The 24362-nt window shown below is 35.3% G+C and overlaps 1 protein-coding gene across 8 annotated transcripts in view; it reads right to left on the bottom strand.

Moving 5' to 3' along the window:
* KMT2E (lysine methyltransferase 2E (inactive)) overlaps positions 1–24362 on the bottom strand; it is a 96317-nt gene that overhangs the window by 35319 nt on the left and 36636 nt on the right. For all 8 annotated transcript variants that reach the window (XR_016036967.1, XM_088834211.1, XM_088834197.1 and 5 more), the window contains 6 exons: positions 18360–18474; positions 16697–16926; positions 13453–13533; positions 6590–6648; positions 5485–5657; positions 1600–1638 (listed from right to left, as the gene is read on the bottom strand). Coding sequence is in view for 7 of the 8 variants with exons in the window: in XM_088834211.1 (XP_088690337.1) it covers positions 1600–1638; positions 5485–5657; positions 6590–6648; positions 13453–13533; positions 16697–16926; positions 18360–18474 (697 nt within the window). In the remaining variant the exon portion in view is untranslated. The remainder of the gene's footprint in view (positions 1–1599; positions 1639–5484; positions 5658–6589; positions 6649–13452; positions 13534–16696; positions 16927–18359; positions 18475–24362) is intronic.

Here is a 24362-nt window from a genome sequence, read left to right as displayed (position 1 = left end):
AAATTTTTATAGATTATACTTCACTTAAAGTTATTATATAATAGTGGCTATATCTCCCGTGCTTATTATTATCCTTGTAGATTATTTAGTTTGTAACTCTTAATCCTCTAACCCCCATCTTACCCTTATCCCCTCTTCTCCCACTGGTAACCACGAGTTTGTTCTCTATAAGTCTGTTTCCATTTTGTTGTATTTATTCATATTGTTTAGATTCCGTATGTGATAATATAGATATTTGTCTTTCTCTTACATGACACTACATATTAAGATTTTTATCACCTTTATTAAAGAAATCTAGTCTATTTAAATTTTTTTTCTTTGCTCCCCTTTCAAAAAAACTCCTCTACAGAAGAGGATCAGAGCTCTTCTATATGTCTTGAACCTTTCTCATATATGACAGAATCACTTACTGGAAATGTAATGATCATACACAGACATCTTCAAGTTAAGGAAAAGATTTTCAAAGATGCACAAAGCATTTGTAAAGTTTTAATTCCTTAGTCACTTCCTTACATAATAAATGAAAACATATTTCAGTTAAGTAAAAGATGTTCCTTCCTCATTAAGTCTGATATTCAGATTAGATAAAATCGAAAGAAAGGAAAACCACTGAAGGATCAATAGATCCAAGAGTTTAATATAAAACCCTTTTTCAGATCTCTTTACTCTGGCATCAGAAAAAATACCATAAATACAAATTTAACATGGTAAATATAAAATACCCAACTTTAACATATAAAGAACATTTTATAAGACTTTGGACTTGCAGTATGTTGAACAGCACCATGTATTAACATTCTTAAGAAAGAATAATCATTTGACAGCTACTTAATGATCTGTTTTTTGGGAATGTGGTATAATTAATAATTATTACACTTAATACTATGGGGACAACAGATACATTCTAACTTTCTTCCCACATCCTATTTTAATATCTGCCAACTTGAGACACTTACTCTCCTATACTGCCTATCCTAGAAACCTAACAGTAACCCTGTGTAGCTGACCTACATCAGCCAACACAAACCTATCTTTTAAGGGAAGGCAGAATTGGAGGAGGGTGGGAGGGTTGGGGGGTGAGGGGCTGGGCTTGCTTCTCTCTGCAATCCTGGCATCTACAAAATTAAGGATGTATACTAATTAATTCAAGGTACAAGTAACAAGTTTGTACTTACATGGTCAATCTATGGTGATTTCAAAGTATAACTACTGACTTAACTAAATCCCTAGAATTCAAACTATGTAGAAGAGCAAAATTTCAAATTCCAAGTGTGATTTTGCATTTATATGTCTAGTATACTATAAAAAGTGGCACTAGAGACATGTAATACAATGATAAATGAAAAATGAATCAATATTAGAAATTACTTATGTATCTCCTTTTGTTTAATGTTAACAGTGTTAATAAACTCCAAGAATGGTATATATTAATCCAATTAGAATTCTCTATGGTCCCATTTCTTCCCACTTCATTTCATAAAGATAATAAGCAATGAAATGACACAGAATGGAGAGAGCATTAATGAAAGATTATGACCAAGCAACCACTAGGGAAGTTCTTGATAATTGATAAAAAGGGCTTAGATTTAATGTGTTTACCTTAACTCTTGATGATTTCCTAGATCCTTCACGAAAGGCCTGAAATAACACAGAATTCTGAGTTAGATCATTAAAAACTGGATAAATTAATATTTAAGAATGAGCTCACTCAAGCTTTTTCTTGAAATTGCATAAATTACACAAAATATGGTAAAAACCAATATAGCCAGATCTAAGGAAATATTGAAGTAAAATCATCTAATAGAACACTAAACTACTATTAAAAATAAATACAATGTAAAAACATGAAAGTATGTATATATATAAAATGCTAAGAAAATGTCTAAATTTTCTATTTGCTCAATGTTAAAATACAATCATGGAAAAAACACTTGATAAAAGTTGGAAGGTATTAAAAATATTATAGTAGGTTTAAGTCATGAGCCAAGATTTGGGGTGGTGATAAAACAATTCTGTTATTACTTTAATTTTCTAGGTCAACTAGCAAGTAATATTTGAGCACCTGCTGCTGCTAAGTCGCTTCAGTCGTGTTCGACTCTGTGCGACCCCACAGACAGCAGCCCACCAGGCTCCCCTGTCCCTGGGATTCTCCAGGCAAGAACACTGGAGTGGGTTGCCATTTCCTTCTCCAATGCATGAAAATGAAAAGTGAAAGTGAAGTTGCTCAGTCGTGTCCGACTCTTAGCGACCCTATGGACTGCAGCCTACCAGGCTCCTCCGTCCATGGGATTTTCCAGGCAAGAGTACTGGATTGGGCTGCCATTGCCTTCTCCGATTTGAGCACCTATTGGGGCTCAAATAATAAGCAATGTGGTAAACAGAATTGTACTTAACAAATATTTAATAGGAACTCTCTATTCTGCCACATTCTAAAGTGGAATGCATCATCCAATCCTCTGTCCTCACATAACATTTTCCCTGTGTCTTTCTGTAGTCTTCCCTCTGTGTCAATCTTAACTTGATTTCTGTAAAGATCCTATTTCTAAATAAGGTCACATTCTGAGGTATTGAGGGTTAAGGCTTTAGCTTATCTTTTTAAAAATGATTTTCATGGAAAGAGACAGTTTACACCATGATACCAGGGATCCTTATATTTAGACTCAATGGGTCTCTGAGGCTCTACATCTAGTTATGGCAACTGAGGGAGTATGGCAGACGTCAGACAAATTTGAATGTCTCTCCAACTACAGTGCCATACGTTTCAGTCTCTTAAAAGTAAACTTTGTCATTATGTTGTGAATACACTGCATTGTATTTGTGTGTGTGTGTTAAAATTATAAATTTGCAAAAGATAAACATTTAGAATTCACTGTGTAAATTTTGCAATCTTGTTATGGCATTTCTATTTCATTGGGAGCCTCAACAAATAAAAGTAGCCAAGGTTTCTGAGCAAAAAAAAAAAAAAAAAAGACTCACTTCACCATTTCACTCCACAAAGTGAGTGTATTTAGAGATATTAACAAACATTAAACCTAGAGTAAGCAGTATAGTTCCAAATTTAAGTTCCAAGTTTGTGTGCAGACTGTATGTTGGAAGAGAGCAAGTTTTGTTAAAAGAGAGGAGGAGGAGGAAGAGAAGCAGAAGCAGTAACAGCAGCAAAGAATCTTCAAATAAAACATGGAAAAAGAGCTAGGAACACAGAAAATGGATTTGTTCAGCCATGTGGAAAACTGAACACAATTCTAGTACTAAAGAAATAAGAAAGAAGGCATGCAATAAACAAAAAATATGTCGCATTAAAAAAACTAGCATACCACACTTCTACCTACTAAAAACAGTATGAAGTACGACTGGGTAAAAAGTGTAAAATTAGGTCATGAAAGTCAGTCAGATTTTAAGATTCCGGCTTAAATACTTTAAGTTCTTCACTATGATGGAGGAATCTATGAAATACCTCTCAACAGGGAAGGGCTTCCCAGGTGAAGCTAAGAACCTGCCTGCCAATGCAGGGGGCATACGAGACATGGGTTTGATTCCCTGGGTTGAGAAGATCCCCTGGAGAAAGAAATGACAACCCACTCCAGTATTCTTGCCTGGGAAATCCCATGGACAGAGGAGTTTGGCAGACTATGGTTCATAGGGTCGCAAAGAGCTGGACACAACTGAAGCGACTTAGCATGCAGAGAAGTGATACAAAACAATATTTGCAGAAAATGTCATAACCAAGTGCAGAATGACTGAAGTAGAAAGAGGATAAAGTTGGAGAAATTAAAGAAGGTATTACTATACTACTATGAGGGAATGAGGGCATATACTACGTGTGTAGAAGCAAAAAGGAAGAAAAATAAGAACACAGCAAAGAGATATTCCAAAGGAAAAATCAATAGTGAATATCAAAGACTAAAGATGATTTACAGATTTTAAACCTGTATAATGGCTGTGCAGCTGAAACAAAAGAAAAATCTGAAGTATAATGAAAGAAGATACAAGTTTGGTTTACAAAGGAAACACTGAAAGAAAATAATAAAAGAACATTCATAAGTAATATGTGCTGACAATCATTTTATGAAAAAATTAATAAATGTTTAAAAAATTCAAGTAAAATTGGAAAATTTTAACAATAAAATTTTAAAACTCCTAATATATGGGTCACAATACACAATCTATGTCTTTAACAGTGTTAACACTTCATCTCAGAGCTCTGAACTGCTAAAACACCAACCAACACCTTACTAGGTGTTTATGAGTATTTTTTAAATGTCATCTGTCCAGAATGTCTACTGTGAACTCCATTCACATTTTTAACAATCAGCCATAACAACAGGCTGAATAAAAAGCAAAATTAGATATATTTTTTGCTATGTATTTTTAACTACATATTGCCCCAATAGTAGTAAAAAAACATAACAGCAAAGCAAATTAGATCTTTAAGCCCAGTTCATAGATTTTTTTTCCTAATCCTTATGAAGTATTACTAATTCAACATGAGAGAAAAAAATAGTTAATACCTAAACATGACTTCCTAAATTGTAAAATGCACTTAATAGATGATCTCTTCCTCTGTACATTACACTCTGAGATGAGGAAAGTAACAATGAAATAAAGCAGAATGTGATTAAGTGCTATAATAACAGGTTCAAGTGCCATGATGAAATACGAAGAAAGATGATCATATTTGACAGGAGAAAAGCAAATTTCATTGAAAAAGTAGTGCTTCAGATGGGCCTCAAAGTAGAATAGGAGTTTAAAAGATAAAGATGGAGAAAAGAATAGTCTAGTAATGAAGGGAACAGTGTAATAAGGATAACGGTCAGAAAACAGAGGTAGAATTTGGTTATAGTTGTATAGAGAAGCAAAATTAAAGAGACGTATATGTGAAGACTATTAGAATCAAGACTTATTTTAAATAGGAAGGTGAAACTAGAAAATGGAAAAATGTATTTAAAAGTACATGCTGCCTATTAAATAATCAAATATGAAGAATTACTCCAAAAAAACCAATGTTTTTTGGGCGTACATCTTCATTTTATATCTAGGTATAATTTCACTCTTTACAGTTTTCTGCCATATCCTGGTGATATTTTAATACAAAAATTTAAGTGAGAAAAATCTAGATAGTAAGAAACTCAACAAATGTGTAGCCTTATTAAAATGATTAAACATGATTCAGAGACAAACAGCTACAAACCTCTACCTGTTTATAAGCTACTAAAAATTTAGCACTCTTATTTCTGTTTTATAGAACAGCGACTTTCAATAAATCTTACTTTATCTTTTGCATTTCTATAACTAGTCTCATCACAGTGATGATTTCAAAGCAGTTTGCAAACATTTTTCTCCACTCCATTTCAATCTTTAAAACACATCTAAATTAAACTTAGATCCTGCTACCTTTTCTAGCTATTAATACTATCCATAATTCTCCTGTCTTTCCTGTAAAACTGTCACTTCCTATCTAGTCATCTTCAAAACAGAAAAACTTACTTTTTTACATTTTGAAATATTTTGTTCTTTCTCCCCACTTTTTTTCCTTCTTTTATCATTAACCTTAGAAACTCTTGAAGCAGTTAAAGTAATCGATGTTGGGGTATGCTGAAATGCAGTATATAATTCCACAGGAACCTCATCACCACTCTCAGTTGCACTGGTATCACCATCTTCAAAGGCAAAATAAAATTTATTGCATAAATAATATTTCTATTTCAAACAATAAAACAGCATTCTTCATGACAAACTATTATTCCTCTATCTTTCTGAAGAATAAGCCTTTTTCCCCCACTTCCTCACTCATAGTAAGACACATTTAAATGCAAATTACAAATATATTTCTTATACATTAAACTAGAAAGGATACAAAATCTGTCAAAGTACTCAGATGGTGTGACCATGGGAAACAGACACCTACAAACATTGCCAGTGTAATTTAAAATTCTTTATGAAGGGGATTTGAACCATATCTAGCAAAATTCTATATGCCCTTACCTTTTTCACCCAGGAACCCCCGTTATCTAGGGATCTATCCAAAGATAAAATGGGACACATACAAAAAAAACCAAAAAACCCCTTATCTAAAAGGGTTTCATTGACCTTCCTATATGTAATAACAAAAACAAGACAAAACAAAAATGCTAGAAACAATTTAAATATCCATCAAACAGTTCAAAAAACTTATCATTATTCAAAACCAGTTGTATTGGTGTCAACATGTTTTAAAAGCCACAGTGAAAGTTTAGCATATGTTACACCTTTAAATCCTATTCCTAAAAATAAATACTATTCCACGTGATCAACTAATGGATCACCATCTTTCTAAAGAACAAACATATTTTAATTCTTTAAACCAATAGGCTATCTATATGTACAAAAATATGATTTAAAATTTTTATCTTGTTTTCCATATTTTCTAAAATAAATATTACTGTTCTATAAAATCTATAAAAAAGAATATTTAAAATGTATACCTGAGATAGTAAATTATACATATAACCAATGTTCATTAGCCAGGGGTTTATATCTGACTAACAACATGCAGGCCACTTATTCTCTCAGTCATACTAAAGTACATTCACTATACATCCTTTTTACCTACCTGACATATTTTCCCTTTTCCGGCGTTGTAGTAGCACCGCCCTCTCTTTATCCAAACTCCTATATTAAAATATTAACATATTTATCAAGCTTTCATAAATTTAGATATAAAGCAGATCTGTTTTAAATGTGATAAAAACTTCATAATTTCTCTAGTGTTCTTATTGAAAAATGAACAACATAAACTATGTGTACTATCACTTGCCTTTCAGTTTAGATTTTATTAGCATAATTAGCAACAGATGCCAGTTAACTGACTCTGTTAAGAAAACAATTTTTTACTTAGAAAACCAGACACCTCCATCCTTGGGGATTCTCCAGGCAAGAATACTGGAGTGGGTTGCCATGCCCTCCCCCAGGGGATCTTCCCAACTCTGGGACTGAACCCAGGTCTCCGTTATTGCAGGCGGATTCTTTATAGTCTGAGCCACCAGGGAAGCCCTACTTTTTCCCAAACTGAATATTTAAAGCAAAAGTTTAGGGGTGAAATGGTAATATAATTACTGCACTATTATTATCTGCCTAAATTATTTCCATTGTTGAAATGATAAACACTAAATAATTACTATTTGCCTAAATTATTTCCATTTTTGAAATGATAAACACTAAATATTTAACAACTAAAATATTTTATTAACCTGTTCCAGTCTCCACTCATGAACTAGAGCATCCATCGGTTCGGTTCGGTTCGGTCGCTCAGTCGTGTCCGACTCTTTGCGACCCCATGGACTGCAGCCTACCAGGCTTCTCCATCCATGGGATTCTCCAGGCAAGAATACTGGAGTGGGTTACCGTTTCCTCCTCCAGGGGATCTTCCCAACCCAGGGATCGAACCCGGGTCTCCCGCATTGGAGGCAGACGGTTTAACCTCTGAGCCACCAGGGAAGCCCCTAGCATCCATAGTAATCGTTTTATTTGCCCCCCTTACCACCCTTGCAACGTTTTCACTGTCTAAACTTATTAGTCTAAAGGTCAAATAGCTAGATACAGTTATTTGGGAGAATAAGGGCTTTAGACTGAAGTACCTGCTACTCAGACTTGCCTTAATGTCTAGTAGTAGGTCAAAACTATCCTAGCATTACTGATAATTCTAGTTATCACAGAATGATAGCCAGTTATTGCTTACGTGACTATCCTCATTAATGGTCAGTTTTTAACTAACTCTTAATGGATTCATCAGTAGATATTTACTTCATGATTAAAAATAAAAGGTTCTAATATGCTAAAAAAAAAACTCTCTGGCAAAAGGCTAGTAATTATTAAAAGGTGAAACAAAGTACATAGAAAAACCTCACTCATAATAGAGCAATGAAAAGTATCACAGTGAGATTACCATTTCTCACTTAGTTAAATCAGCAAAAATCCAAGTCTGTCAAAAACTCTGTTGTGAGGCAGGGGAAAATAGGCATGCTTATCCATGACTGGTGGAGATTCAAAATGGAACAGTTCCTACTGGAGGGGAATTTGGTGGTATCAGACAAAATTTTACACATACATTTACCCTTTTACTGAACAATCTCACTTTTATTTGCAATTACAAAAGACTGGAAACAACTCAAATGTCCACTCAAAGGGCTGTCTAAAGTATACAACATGTAAAACATGGGGCATCTTGAATTACAAGAAGAAGTAAGTTAATTTCTGTATTATTACCGTGAAGTGATCTTCAGAACAAATTTTTAAGACAAAAAACTACTGTGGCAAAAACTCTATGTTCCACTGCTTATCTAAGTAAGGAGGGGAATACAAATATACACGTTCATATCTGTACTTCCCTGGTGGCCCAGTGGGTAAAGAATCTGCCTGCAACACAACAGACCTGGATTCGATCCCTGTGTCTCGAAGATCCCCTGGAGAAGGAAATGGCAACCCACTTCAGTATTCTTGCCTAGGAAATCCCATGGACAGAGGAGCCTGGTGGGCTACAGTCCATGAGGTCACAAGAGTTGGACATGACTTAGTGACTAAACCACCACCATGTGCATATCTGTTTCTAATATTATAACAAAAAATGGAAGGAATAATTGATTTTTTTAAGAATTGTTACTTTCAAAGTCAAAGGAACAGGAATGATGGGACTACTTCTTATATAACTAAACAAGCATATGACTATACAGTTCAGTTCAGTTCAGTCGCTCAGTCGTGTCCGACTCTCCGCGACCCCATGAATCACAGCACGCCAGGCCTCCCTGTCCATCACCAACTCCCGGAGTTCACTCAAACTCATGTTCACAGAGTCGGTGATGCCATCCATGGCATCTGGTCCCATCACTTCATGGGAAATAGATGGAAAAACAGTGGAAACAGTGTCAGACTTTATTTTGGGGGGCTCCAAAATCACTGCAGATGCTGATTGCAGCCATGAAATTAAAAGACGCTTACTCCTTGGAAGGAAAGTTATGACCAACCTTGATAGTATATTAAAAAGCAGAGACATTACTTTGCCAACAAAGGTCCGTCTAGTCAAGGCTATGGTTTTTCCCGTGGTCATGTATGGATGTGAGAGTTGGACTGTGAAGAAAGCTGATCGCCGAAGAACTGATGACTATACAAGTAAGAGATAAAAAGTCATTCTTGTAAAAAGCTACATTAAGTTATTTTACAACTGCCTCAGGCTGCAAAAAGAAAAAAAAACCCAATGCCATACCTACATTATCCCTCTCTCAAAATAATGCCATTTACGTTATAATAACTTAATGTAGCTTTTTACAACTGTGTATTCTCTAGTATTTTTTCATTTGGTGAAATTTTAACTGTTAATGTTTTTGGCATTGTGCTTTGTACCATTTATTAAATAAAAATTAAAAAAAATAAATATAAGATGAAAGAAAAAATAATAATTAAAAAAAAGTTAATATATAAAAATCTATTTGCATTTCTGTACACTAACAGAGACTAGCAGAAAGAGAACTTCAGGATATTATTCCACTTACAATTAATCCCATTTAACTGCATCAAAAACAATAAACTACCTAGAAATAAACCTACCTAGGGAGGCAAAAGACATGTACTTGGAAAACTCTAAGATATTGATGAAAGAAAGTGAAGACAGTGCAATGAGATGGAAAACTATTCCATCTTAGATTGGAAGAATCAATTCTGTAAGATGACTATACTCCCGAAGGAAATGTAATCCCTATCAAATTACCAATGGCATTTTTCAAAGAACTAGAAATTTGTATGGACACAGAAAACCCCAAATAGCCAAAACTGTCTTGGGAAAAATGAACAGAGTTGGAGGGACTTCCCTGGTGGTCCAGTGGCTAAGACTCCATGCTCTCAACATAGGGGGCCCATGTTTGATCCCTGATCAGAGAACTAGGTCCCACATGCAGCAACTAAGAGTTTAGTTCAGTTCAGTTGCTCAGTCATGTCCAGAAAAAAAAAAAAAGTCATTCTTAAAAATAAAATTATTACTCATCCATTTCTCATAGGATGTAAACTGATACAACTACTCTGCAAAATAATTTGACAATTTTTTAAAAAGTTATTTTTAATTGGAGGATAATTGTTTTACAATGTTGTGCTGGTTTCTGCTACATGACAATTTCTTACAAAACTAAACATGCAACTGGGGCTTTGCAAGTGGCTCAGTGGTAAAGAAATTCTGCAGTGAAAAAGATGGGGGTTCAATCCCTGGGTTGGGAAGATCCCCTGAAGAAGGAAACAGCAATCCACACCAGGGTTCTTGCCTGGGAAATCCCATGGACAAAGGAGCCTGATGGGATACAGTCCAGGGTTGTAAAAGAGTTGGACACGATTGAGCAACTAAACAACAACAGCAAACATGCAACTACCAAATGACCAAGCAATTGCACTCTTGGGCATTTATTTACCAGAGAAAGCAAACCTTAGGTTCACACCCCAATCTGTACACAAATGTTCATAGCAACTTTATTTGTAATAGCCAAAAAAGTGGAAATGACCCAAATGTCCTTCAGTAGGTGGTTAAACAAACTCTGGTACATATATACCATATAACACTAAGGAAAAAAAAAAAACAACTACAAAATACTGATAATATGCCACAAATTAGCTGGTTTTCCAGGGAATTTTGCTCAGTTAAAAAAAAAAGCCAATCCCAAGAGGTCACATACTGTGTAATTTCATCTCTGTCTTTAAATGACAGAATTACTGAAATGGTTGCCAAGGGTCAAAGATTGGAGTAGAAAGAGGTGGATATGTCTAGAAAAGGCAACATGAGGGATCTTTGTGTGATTGAAATTTTTTGTATCTTGACTATACCAATGTAGTATACTGCCTGTGATATTGTATTAATAGTTTTGCAAGATGTTACCACTGAGAGAAATTAAATAAAGGATGCAAAGGATCTCTGTATTATTTCACAAATGCATGTGAATCTACATTACTTGAAAAGGTTAACTTTTAAAATATCAAAAATAAAACAACCAAAGCCTGAAGTGTGTACGTAGTGTAAACAGTAAAATTCTTTCAAGACCTTAAACACAATAAATTAACTATACATCCCTATGGAAAATATCTAAAGGGGGAAAAAAAAAGGTTATAAACTTTTTACATAATCATATTGTTGGTGCTAATGTTGGTACTGTTACTCTGAAACTGTTATATTCTTCTATGCAATTAAGCAGTTGAGAAAATTATGTAATACTCTGATTACACTACTGACTGTGTTGTTGAGAACTAGCATAGAAGGAGACACAGATGGAATACAGAAACAGTAAGATGAAAACCTTGTACAGTTGACCCCTGAACAATGGTGAGGGTTAGGGGTGCCAAAATGCAGCATGTGTAGTTTTGTAGTATTTACTATTGAAAAAAATTCACACATAAGTGGACATGAATAGTTCAAATCCATGCTGTTCAAGGGTCAACTGTATCCCTAAATTTAAATTTCAATTATCAATATAAGCTCCTGTATTTTATCTTAAAAATAAACGGACAAAACTTATAGTAGACTAGCTTCATCTACTAAAAAGACATAGGAACACTGTTAAGTCCAGTAGGAAGGAACACTACTAGCTCTCAGTTTCTGGTCTTAAAAACCTATTCTGAGCTTGGGGCACAGAAGTATAAGATAGCCTGAGATATCTTGTCATGCTGATAACTACAATATGCTGATACCCAATATGTTTAAGCCCTTGACTTCTTAAAAGTCTTTTCATTATTCTAAAAACAGATAAACACTACAAATCAACAAGCATTTATCCTGCCATTCCTCAGTAAAATATAAAAGAACTGAACAGTTAATACGGGGAAGTTCTACAGAAACAGTCCAGAAAAGTGATAAGCAACAGAATTAACACATCACTTAATTTGCAACCCCTAATAAATCAATAGATCTTAAAAAGGACTATCAATGGGTCCCATTCATATATTATGTGTCACTTGATAGAATACAGCCTATGTCTTACCCCCCAAAAAGGAGGGGAATATAAATCTAATCACACACTATTGACAGAAATATATATATAGAGAAAAAACTGTTAAATCATGAAAATGGAATTGGTAAACTCACCAGGATAAACAATTCATTCCCTTAAAGACACAAACTGCATTGTACCATTTATTAAATAAAAATTAAAAAAAAAAAAGCAAACTGCAAAGGAGATTGAGGTCCGTGGGGTAAAGAGTATATATAGGTTTAGATTACTAGAGACTTAAAAGAGATGTATATCAACCGATCAATACTTTAAGAATGGCTGGGGGCTTCCCTGGAGCTTCCTTCCCTGAGGGTTCAGCGACTAAAGAATCTGCCTGCAATGCGGTAGAAACAGGAGTCTCAGGTTCAATTCCTGGGTTGGGAAGATGCCCTGGAGAAAGAAATGGCAACCCACTCCAGTATCCTTGCCTGTGGAGTCCCAAGGACGGAGGAGCCTGGTGGGCTACAGTCCAATGGGTCACAAAGAGTCAGACACAACTAAGCACAAGCATGAACAGGGGCTTCCCTAGTGGTCCAGTGGTAAAGAATCCACCTGCCAAGGCAGAGGACACAGGTTCGATCTCTGATCCGGGAAGAGCCTACAAGCTGCAGAGCAACTAACTACGCCCATGCACCACAACTATTCAGCCTGTGTTCCAGAGTTGGCGAGCTGCAACTTCCGAGCTCATGTGCCACAACTACTGAAGCCCCAAGGCCCAAGAGCCTGTGCTCCCAAAAAAAGAAGCCTCCATACCACAACTAAAGAGTACCCTCTGCTCACCACAACTAGAGAAAAGCCTGTGCAGCAATGAAGACCCAGCATAGCCAAATATAAATAAATAAACAAATAATGTTTATATACTTAAATATATATACGGATACATATGAATGAAACAACATAGTTGGGATTTGCATTAAAATACATGAAGCAGAAAAATTCATAGCAGTGTAAATGAAAAGATTATTGAGAACTGTTGAAGCAGGGTGGTAGAAACATGTGGGTTCATTATACCAGTTTTTTTATATAGGTTTGAAATGTCCATTTAAAAAGATTTTTTAAAAACACAGAAAAAGAAATGGGAAGAAAACACATTATTGCCAATAGGCAGAATAATAGTATAAGCCCTACAAAACTGTGTATTAGAAGGGAAGGCCCTTCTAATAACTTTTTAACATAATGTGCAGTCCACTGAAAAAAGATGTCACTTAGAAAATGCACTAGTATTTTATGCATTATTAAAAACCCTAGGTAAAAAATAAACCATAACACATTATTAATGGAAAGATTCTTCCTGATTTTAGAGATGTCAGAATGAAAACAAACAAAACCCCAAGCCTAATAATGAAGCCCATATTAACACAGTATCCACTAACTGTTTAATCTAGAATTCATACATAAACTTCTATTAACTAAAGATTACCTCAGTAAAATTACTGGCAGTTTTACTGCATGCACAACTTACCTAGGCTGACAACGTTCACAAAGATATGTATCAGGAATATGCTGCCTGTCAATCCCCATGCAGTCAATATGTTGCCAAACACTTTAAAAAGAAAAGAAAAAAGCAGAACATACAAAATATTATTAAAATCATACTTAAATTAAGATTTGATATTCTATTTAGCTATCACTTAATAAGTGCCTATTTTGAATTTAGCAGTATAAAAGGTAATGTGAAGAATTCATAGAAATATGTCCTCGGGAAGATAAAACTTTGAGATGCAAAAGAGAGAGGACAAATATAGGATATCATATACATGATACAAATTTCTAAAGCAAATATAAAATTAAAATGTAAAAGGTACATATTTTATTACAAATCACAAGCTGCAGATGTCCACACTATTTGGAATTAAAGGGAAAAGCATCCTGGAAAATAATGGGACTTGAAGAGAACCTCACATGGGAAATTATGAAGAAAGAAATGTCACATAGCAATGTTTTCTCAAGTAGATGGATATAGAGAGCAACAGTCAGAAGGCAGTTAATGTATTTGAAGAATGTTCGTTTTGAGAAACAGAGGGGAATAAAATTCAATTAGTAAAGTGTATTTACAGTATATAGAACCTGGAATGTCAAGGTGTGTGTAGCACTCCTCTAACTGGCAACAGGTAACAACTAGAGGTTGTTTTGATGCTATATAGTATTCAAACGGAGAAGGCAATGGCACCCCACTCCAGTACTCTTGCCTGGAAAATCCCATGGACGGAGGAGCCTGGTAGGCTGCAGTCCATGGTGTCGCTAAGAGTCAGACACAACTGAGCGACTTCCCTTTCACTTTTCACTTTCATGCACTGGAGAAGGAAATGGCAACCCACTCCAGTGTTCTTGCCTGGAGAATCCCAGGGACAGGGGAGCCTGGTGGGCTGCCGTCTATGGGGTGGCAGAGTTGGACACGACTGAAGCAACTTAGCAGCAGCAGCAGTATTCAAAAAAATTAAAAAAAAACCTCAAAGTATAAAAATCAACTAAGAGGCTTTTCCAACATTCCAGATCTAAGTTAAAGAACCGAAAGAACTAGAATGATGGCAGAGAAGATTGAAGTTAAAGAATCCAAGAGTCATTCCATGAAGATAGAGACTAAATTTATTATGAACTCTTTTAAGAGTAATACAAGGAGCAGCTTGAGGCAAACTTCTCAAGTTTGAGGCTATTTTATGGTCAAAACTTTAATTGGTCTATAGCTGATATATATGCCTGTTTCTAAAAATAATCTTATTTATTCTTTATATAATAATGAGCTACTTTTTAATATATATAATTTATACATGAAAGCTACTAAGTTAACTGCTATGATCTTGCTCTTTTTTAACAGGATGTTGGGACAAGAATAGGTAGAATGTAAAGATAATTGTCTATATATCAAAGATGATAGGGGAAAAAAGTTTAAAGGAAAAGCAAAGCACTTAATGAGAGTTAGAATAACAAATTATGTTAAATTGGGGGGTTAAGTAATAGTGCCATGGAGACAACAGAAGAAATAAAACTATGAAATGAAAATGTACCAGAGCTCTAGTTGGCAAACTTGAAAGGGAGCATGGGCAGTAGGTACATGAAAATACACAGAGCCAGTGTAAAACAAGAATAGAGGAAAAAAAATTAAGCCTGGCAGTACATATTATACTCCAGGTTAAGCAGTAGAAAAGCAGAATAACAAAAAATTCATAACAAACAGACCAGTTGCTAAAAAGCAAATACCTTGAATAATCCAAAATATGTGAACTGGTCCTTCAAGAATTTGTAGATAGGTATAAATCCTAAGAACTATTTCACTATTTTCTAATAGATATAATTCTATATTATATATAGATCATTGTAATTAATCAAAAGAAAAACACTTTAGATTATGCATTAGAATAAAAATACTGTCAAATGGTATATAATTTATCACATGAGACAAAAATCAGCTACGAGCTATTTTATATGATTGGTTAAAATATGAATTGAGAGTTGCTACCAAGTAATTAAAAAATAATGAGGAAAACAAGTTACCAGTGAAGTTATTTTCTTCAGTTTTAAATTTACCTCCTGAATAAACTTACTGAAGTGATTGCTCATGGTAATAGTATGTACCATAAGTTTAGTTGTTACTTTGAAAAAGTTATCAAAATATAGCTTTATTATTAAAATTAACTCAAAGTATTAATATTACAACTTTCCATAAAATAACATCAAACTTCACATTTCACTTAAGACTAATTTTCCCCATTTTTGGCAAAGCTAAATCACCTTTTTGAAATATAACTCTAACTGCATGTTTGTATCAATTATATCTCACTCCTAATCACCTAACTTAATAGATGGGAACAGGATTACAAATAATGCAAGTAATTTATATTTGGCTCAACAAGGCCAAATATTACACTCACATTCAAATATGAATACGATTTCAAATAAAACAATGAAGCTATGCCTTTAGGACCAGATCCAGGATATTCTGAAAACTATCAAACTTTCTTACCCTCTACAGCGCTTAAATACTGCTTAAATACTCTCTGCTTCCCAGCCTATGCAGGGGATGGACTCAGTAACTTCCAGGTTGAAACCCTACTGTTCCCTCTCCATCCTCCCCAACTCCCTCCCACCAGAAAAAAAAAAGAAAGAAAACAAAACCCCACTTTCTGTCCCAATCACACCTTCTCTAGGGGAGGAGGCCTTTCTTGGTGGTTGAACCAGGGTTGGGGGAGGGGAGACTGTGGTTCTGGTTCAAGGAGACTCCAGAGTGCTGCAAGGTTCAAGTCAAAAGGAGGTGAGAGAGTCAGGTCAAACAAACATCAATCAAATGTATAATTCCCCCAAACTGGAAAATCACAGTTGACTATACAGCACAAATAATTCCAAAGGAAATACACAGGACTCAATTCTCCTCTCATTTGTATCTTGTCTACTTTATGTAGTGTATTACTATTGAATGAGTGAAAAGAGAGGTGTGATTCTATATAAATAAAGTTTAAAACTGATTGCCTATTACTCAATTAACAATGAGGATTTCCAAAAGACTCTTAAGATAGTTTTTTTCCTTTTTTCTTTCCCATAGGGGCACTTTCTAGGAGCAAAACAGTTTGCAATGATAGTAGCAGAAGGATCACTTTAAAAATTCATTTATCAGTTCCTTTCAAAGAGACTTTAATTATCTTTTCCAACATTAACAATCACAAACGTTAGCAGCATTCAAGAAAATAAGCAAATAGCATGAAATATTTTACCTGCATTTGTCACAACAGATCATGTATCCATCATCATGTGTAAAACCACATATGCACCTGGTTACATCAGTACCATAACTTCCATCCTCAGATGTGCTGATTGTAGTAGCACTGGAAGTTTCATCAAAATTAGGAGTGGTAAAGATGCCTACTTCATTTTTGCTAATGAGAACTGATGGAGGAGGGGAAGCTGGAGGTGTTGGAGGAGGACGAGCACCATAATTATGGTCCTGGATAATTAAACACAAACACAGCACAATGTAATTTCAATAACAGCATGATCTAAGCAACTTAAATAAAACTGAGTCGTTAATCTGAGTATTTGAGAGAGATGAAATTGGCCCATTTCTTCCTTAACACCTTTATTATTTTTTTTAATTGGAGGCTAATTACATTACAATAATAATATTGGTTGGTTTTGCCATACATTGACACGAATCTTCCCCGGGTGTACATGTGTTCCCCATCTTGAACCCCCCTCCCACCTCCTTCCTCCCCATATCCTCCCTCCAGGTCATCCCCATGCACCAGCCCCGAGCATCCTGTATCATGCGTCGAACCTGGACTGGTAATTCGTTTCACATATGATAGTATACATGCTTCAGTGCCATTCTCCCAAATCATCCCACCTTCACCCTCTCCCACAGAGTCCCAAAGACTGTTCTATACACCTATGTCTCTTTTGCTGTCTTGTATACAGGGTTAAGGTTACCATCTTTCTAAATTCCATATATATGCATTAGTATACTGTACTGGTGTTTTTCTTTCTGGCTTACTTCACTTAACACCTTTAAAATAATGACTTGCTGAAACTAAATTTTAAACCATAGTAATAAATGAAAATATCTACCTACAACCTTGGTCACTTTCACAATATAAGATGTGAGAATAATGATGGTAAAAAAAAACCAAACACAAAACCCTTAGGAAGAAAGAGGCTAAAGAATAACAAAAGCAATTACAAAAGATACATTGTCACTAGACAGTATATAATAGGGATTTTTTAAGTTTGGGTATTTTTTATTCTGGTCCAAGAGGTAAAAATTTCTGAGAACGGTAACTCGATCATACCACAAATGTGTTCAGTTCTGCAGCTGTTTCAGTCTGTGCTCTGCCTCTTACTAGCTATGCAACACTGAATGAGTTAGCTTAGATAAGCTTTCATTTTCTCAGCTATGAAATGGGGATGAAAATTATACCTATGAGGTTGTTTTTGTAAATTAGACAATATATATAAAAATGCTCAGCACAGAGCTTGACATATAAGAGCTAAATCAGTGGTAACTATATAATTTATCATATAAATTACAATATAATTTAAAATCAACAATAGTATAATTCTATGTACAATATTTTTATAGAGAAGGTAAAGAATTATAACACTAAACTAGTAAAAGCATAAAAAGCAAAATAACAATACTATAAAAACTTCTAAGGTATTCCTCTTATAGAATTTTAATCCCTTGAATAAATATAATTAGATCAATGAAAAATTAAACTACAAATTATATACCTAATTGTTTAGATAGTATACAAAGTCTGCATTTTAAATATTCAGTTTTAGGCATACCACATACATCAACTTTCAACTTTTAGATATAAAAAAATACAGATTTATATACAGATATAAAAACAACCTTCCAGAGAAATGTTTGATACTTACCGCATAGGGCAAACCAATGTAACTGTGTGAATGATGTGAGCTGCTGGTATATAACTGGTGGGGATAACTGTTGGATTTCTCAACTACCACAGGGCTAGCTTCTACGGATTCTGGTCTGGAGGGAAAAACATTGCATCAAAGAGAATTCCCGCAGATATGATATACCCTATCTAAAGTCCATGTTATAAAAACACTTTTAATTAAGAACAATAAATGTCCCATCTTCAAACTTTGATACAGTTTCCCTATCACTGAAAAAATTACTAGACATTAAAAATTACTTAATGTACTCAGTGCCACTGGGGACACTATGCACAGGGGTGGACAAAAGTGGTAGAAATAATTTAAACAAAACTAAGAACATACTGAATCCATATGGATGGACCCCAATTTGAATGTGAAGTATACATTTCAATGTTCAAAGCTTTATGTATGTGTTACTACGTCAAGATATAACAAAGCCTTGGAACTATCAGAAAAGCTAAGGAAAGGAAACCTTACAATGAACCAAGATTTGCTTATGAAAAAAAATGCAACCAGTAGCTGTGGTAGTGTCAGATTAGCAGTTCTGGCCTGATAATGACTAAATGATGACAAGCTGACCAACCACTGACAGTTAACAACTCACCTACTATGGTTGACTTCTAAGTTCCCTGGTCTAGCATTTTGTGTACATCACCTGACCAGATTCTTCACTTGTATCAATTCTCCTGGAGCCCTCGTCTGACAATTCCTATTAATCAATGTGGTAGTGAACCTACTTCTGAGGGCAATTCACACTGAAATTAATTTCTCCCTTGCACAAACACAACATGACTTATTTCCATGCCTTTATTCCTACCAAGTCACTGTTTGATTTTTTCAAAACCTTTATCAAACCTCTTAATCAAAACCTTCCCTTAGAATTTAATACTATTTGAAGTCTTCATGGTTTAAGGCTGCTTAATGCAGTTACAATCGAACTGGTCAAATTTCTATTGTCAACTACTTCTCTCCTCAACTCATCCCTTAAGCAAATTCTCAATTTCACTCTAAGTGACTATTACTTGGGATCCAGTGTGCTACACAGTCAGGAGAGAGAGTTGAAACACAAACCGAGGTCAAGTGGTTCTGAAGGAGATTATAAAAGAAGAGTCTCCAAAATGTTCTGAATCTTTAGAAAACTAGTACTCACCTAATAGCTATTCTGTGACGTTAAAAATTGACTTGCTTAATCTTTTAAAAAGAAATGTGTTTCTTAATTCCAAAATTAATTCATGTTTATTGTACAAACTTTAAAAGAGACGTAACAAGAAAGTGAAAGATCATGTCTTCATCCAAACTGATAGACCCATGTTAAGATGCCATGTATCCTCCTCTATATTTGTCTATCCATAAATACATCTCACAGTTTTTTAAAAATGAGAATATACAATATGTATTCACAATTTGGTGCTTTCCTGATGGCTTGTGTGCGTGCTCAGTTGCTTCAGTCGTGTCCAACTGTGACCCTGTGGACTGTAGCCTGCCTGGCTCCTTGGTCCATGGGATTCTTCAGGCAAGAAGACTGGAGCAGGTTGCCATGCCCTCCCCTCCAGGGGATCTTCCATACCCAGGGATTAAACCCACATTTCTTAAGTCTCAGATATTAGCAGGCAGATTCTTTATGGCTAGCATCACCTCGGAAGAATTCACCTGCCAATGCAGGAGACCTGGGTTTTATCCTTGGGTAGAGAAGATCCCCTGGAGAAGGAAATGGCAATCCACTCCAGTATTCTTGCCTGGAGAACTCCATGGACAGAGGAGCCTGGCCAAACTACAGTCCATGGGGTCCCAAAGAGTCAGACACAACTTAGTGATTAAACAACAATAACAAATTCCCAATTTGCTTTTTCACCCATCCAATGTTAACACATAGTGCTGTCTTATTTTTTATAATAACTGCTTATATCATTATATGAATGTACCACAGTTTATTTAATAAATTCCCTACTGGATGTTTAAATTGTTCCTATTCTTCAGTGTTAAAGGTATCATTACAATTGTACACTGTCTTATATATCATTTTCTGTTTACATAATGGTATTTCTACAACACGGATTCCTTGAGGCAGACATGCTGAACAAAAGGGTAAAATTCACATAAAATGAACAGATAAACTGCTTTGATTACAATATTGATTCCTTTAAAATTCTTTTAAAAATACACAGCGGGAGGACTTCCCTGGTGGTCCACTGATTAAGAATCCACCTGGCAATACAGGGGACACCAGTCTGATATCTGATCAGAGAACTAACATCCTACATGCTCCAGAGCAACTAAATTTGACTGCCTCAACTACTGAACTCATGTGCTCTGGGCCCATGCATCACAACTAGAGAATCTGTGTGCCACAATCAAAGATCCAACGCAGTCAAGTAAATAAATATTTTAAAAATACACAGAAGGAAGAAGTAGAGTTTTAGCAATTCCTGATTATTAGAGCAACATGTAAGAATTATGGCCATTATAGAAATAATCACTTTTAGGGATTTAGAGTGTTGCAAGAAATTTGTATTTTGGAGTAGATAATGGGTGGGAATTAAAAAAGACTTTCAGTCTAAATACAGATAAATTCAAATATGCAAACAAGCCACAAATCCTTTGCATAATCTCATGATTCAAATTAAAGCTATACAGTACTATTCACAATTGCCAAGATATGGAAACAACCTATATGTCCATTGACAGATGAAAGGGTAAAGAAGATGTGGTACATATTATACAATGGAATACAACTCAACCATAAAAAAGAATGAAATAAACTATTTGCAACAACATGGATATAACTAGAGATTATCATACTAAGTAAGACATAGAAAGACAAATAATGTATGGTATCACTTATATGTGGAATTTAAAATATGGCACAAATGAATCTAGCTATAAAACTGAAGCAGACTCACAGACATAGACAACAGACTGTGGTTGTCAGAGGGGGAGGGAAAGAGAGAGGGATGGACTGGAAGTTTGAGGTTAGTAGATGGTAAGTACTATATTTAAAATGGATAAATAACAACGTTCTCCTCTACAGCACCGGGAACTATATCCAATTTCCTGGGATAAACCATAATGGAGAAGAACCCAAAAATGAATGTATATGTGTAAAACTAAGCCACTTTGCTGTACAGCAGAAATTAGCACAACACTGTAAATCAACTATACTTTAATATTTAAAAAAAACCAAATTAAAGCTCTAAGTACTGAAAAGCTGGCAATGCAAGAAGGCAGAAACACTTCATCAAGATCTTCATTTCTGTGCTGATACTTACTAAAAGTAATTTTTAAAAGGTAACACATTAAAAAGAAATGGGTTGACACAGTTTAAGGATTTTCTTGAACTGTAAGATAGTATTTAACAGAAAACAAAACAAAAAACAGGGCACCAGACATTCTTAGAAATGTTCTTTAAAAAGTCCCATGGTGCTAAATATCCTCAAAGCACACAGTAAATCTGAAAACAACTTTGTGACAAATACCAACAGTCAAATATCCTTTAGATCCAATAACCCGGTTTTTGGAAATATATTCTAATAAAATTAATTTCCACTAAGTAATTACTCACAGAATTGAAATGTTCTTTGTAACACTATTCCTAAAACCAGGTATACAAGTAGAAATTATTTAAATGTCCAACCAGTAGAAAATGATTAATTAAATTTGAGCAAACCTACTATATTTACACTTGGACAATGCACAACAAGAACTCACAGTAACAAAAATTACTACATTATGGTTATGGGAGCTTTCTCAAAATCTCCTGGAACATTAACACAAAGCTTTAATAATTTTTTTATACTGCATGGCTAAAGAGATAATATACAATAAGCTTTTATGTAAATGGTTGTTACAGAGTTTTGCCAAGAGAACACACTGATCATAGCAATACCCTCTTCCAATAAAACAAGAGACGATTCTACATGTGGACATCACAGGTCATCAATACTGAAATCAGACTGATTACATTCTTTGCAGCCAAAGAAGAAGCAGCTCTATACAGTCAGCAAAAACAAGACCTGAGCGGACTGTGGCTCAGATCATGAACCCTTTATTGGAAAATTCAGACTTAAATAGAAGAAAGCAGGGAAAACCACTAGTCCATTCAAATATGACCTAAATCAGATTCCTTACAATTACACAGTTTGAAGGGATAAATAGATTCAAGGGACTGCATCTGACAGAGTGCCTGAAGAAGTGTGGACGGAGGTTCCTAACATGGTACAGAAGACAGTGATCAAAACTATCCCCAAGAAAAATAAATGCAAAAAGGCAAAGTGGTTGTCTGAGGCCGCCTTACAGATAGCTTAGGAAAGAAGAGAAACAAAAGCGAAAGGAGCAAAGGAAAGATATACCCAGCTGAATGCAGAGTTCCAAAGAATAGCAAGGAGAGATAAGAAAGCCTTCCTCAGTGATCAATGCAAAGGAACAGAAAAACAACAGAATGGGAAAGACTAGAGATCTCTTGAAAACTAGTTACCAAGGGAACATTTCATGCAAAGATGGGTACAATAAAGGACAGAAATGGTATGGACTTAACAGTAACAGAAGATATTAAGAAGAGGTGACAAGAATACACAGAAGAACTATACAAAAGCAATCTTAACGACTCAGATAACCATGATGGTGTCATTACCCACCTAGAGCCAGACATCTTGGAGTGTGAAATCAAGCGGGCTTTAGGAAGCAACACGAACAAAGCTAGGAGAGGTGATGGAATTCCAGCTGAGCTTTTTCAAATCCTAAAAGATGATGCTGTGAAAATGCTTCACTCAGTATGCCAGAAAATTTGGAAAACTCAGCAGTGGCCATAGGACTGGAAAAGGTCGGTTTTCATTCCAATCCCAAAGAAGGGCAATGCCAAAGAATGCTCAAACTACCACACAATTGCACTCATTTCACGTGCTAACAAAGTAATGCTCAAAATTTTCCAAGCTAGGCTTCAACAATATGTGAACCGAGAACTTCCAGATGTCCAAGCTGGATTTAGAAAAGGCAGAGGAAACAGAGATCAAATTGCCAACATCTGCTAGATCATAGAAAAAGCAAAAGAATTCCAGAAAAACATCTACTTGTGCTTCACTGAGTATGCTTTATAAAGCCCTTTGACTGTGTGGATGACAACAAACTGTGGAAAATTCCTAAAGCCGTGGGAATATCACACCACCTCGCCTGCCTCCTGAGAAACTTGTATGCAGATCAAGAAGCAACAGTTAGAAATGGACATGGAACAACAGACTGGTTCCAAATTGGGAAAGGAGTACATCAAGGCTGTATATTGTCACCTTGTTTGTTTAACTTATATGCAGAGTATATCACGTGAAATGCTGGGTTGGATGACTCACAAGCTGGAATGAAGATTGCTGGAGGAAACATCAATAACCTCAGATACGTAGATGACACCACCCTTATAGCAGAAAGCAAAGAGGAACTAAAGAGCCTCTTGATGAAGGTCAAAGAAGAGAGTGAAAAGGCTGGCTTAAAACTGAACATTCAAAAAACGAAGATCATTGCATCTGGTCCCATCACTTCTGGCCAACAGATGGGAAAACAATGGAAACAGTAACAGACTTTATTTTCTTGGGTTCCAAAATCACTAAAGATGGTGACTACAACCATGAAATTTTAAGACACTTGCTCTTTGGAAGAAAAGCTATGATATAAAAAGTTGTTTAATGCTAATGTCTTTGCCGACAAAGGTCCGTATAATCAAAGCTATGGTTTTTTCCTAATAGTTGTGTATGGATGTGAGAGTTGGACCATAAGGAAGGCTGAGTGCTGAAGAATTGATGCTTTTGAACGTGTTGGAGAAGGCTCTTGAGAGTCCCTTGGACTGCAAGGAGATCAAACCAGTCTATTCTAAAGGAAATCAATCCTGAATATTCATTGGAAGTCCTGATACTGAAGCTCTAATACTTTGGTCACCGATGTGAAGAGCCGACTCATTAAAAAATTGACTCTGATGCTGGGAAAGATTGAAGGCAGGAA

Source organism: Moschus berezovskii, chromosome 3 (genome assembly GCF_049115385.1).
Source record: "Moschus berezovskii isolate FMDL1 chromosome 3, NW_MosBer_1.0, whole genome shotgun sequence".
Classification (NCBI taxonomy): domain Eukaryota; kingdom Metazoa; phylum Chordata; class Mammalia; order Artiodactyla; family Moschidae; genus Moschus; species Moschus berezovskii.
This window is presented reverse-complemented; position numbering and strand designations above follow the sequence as displayed.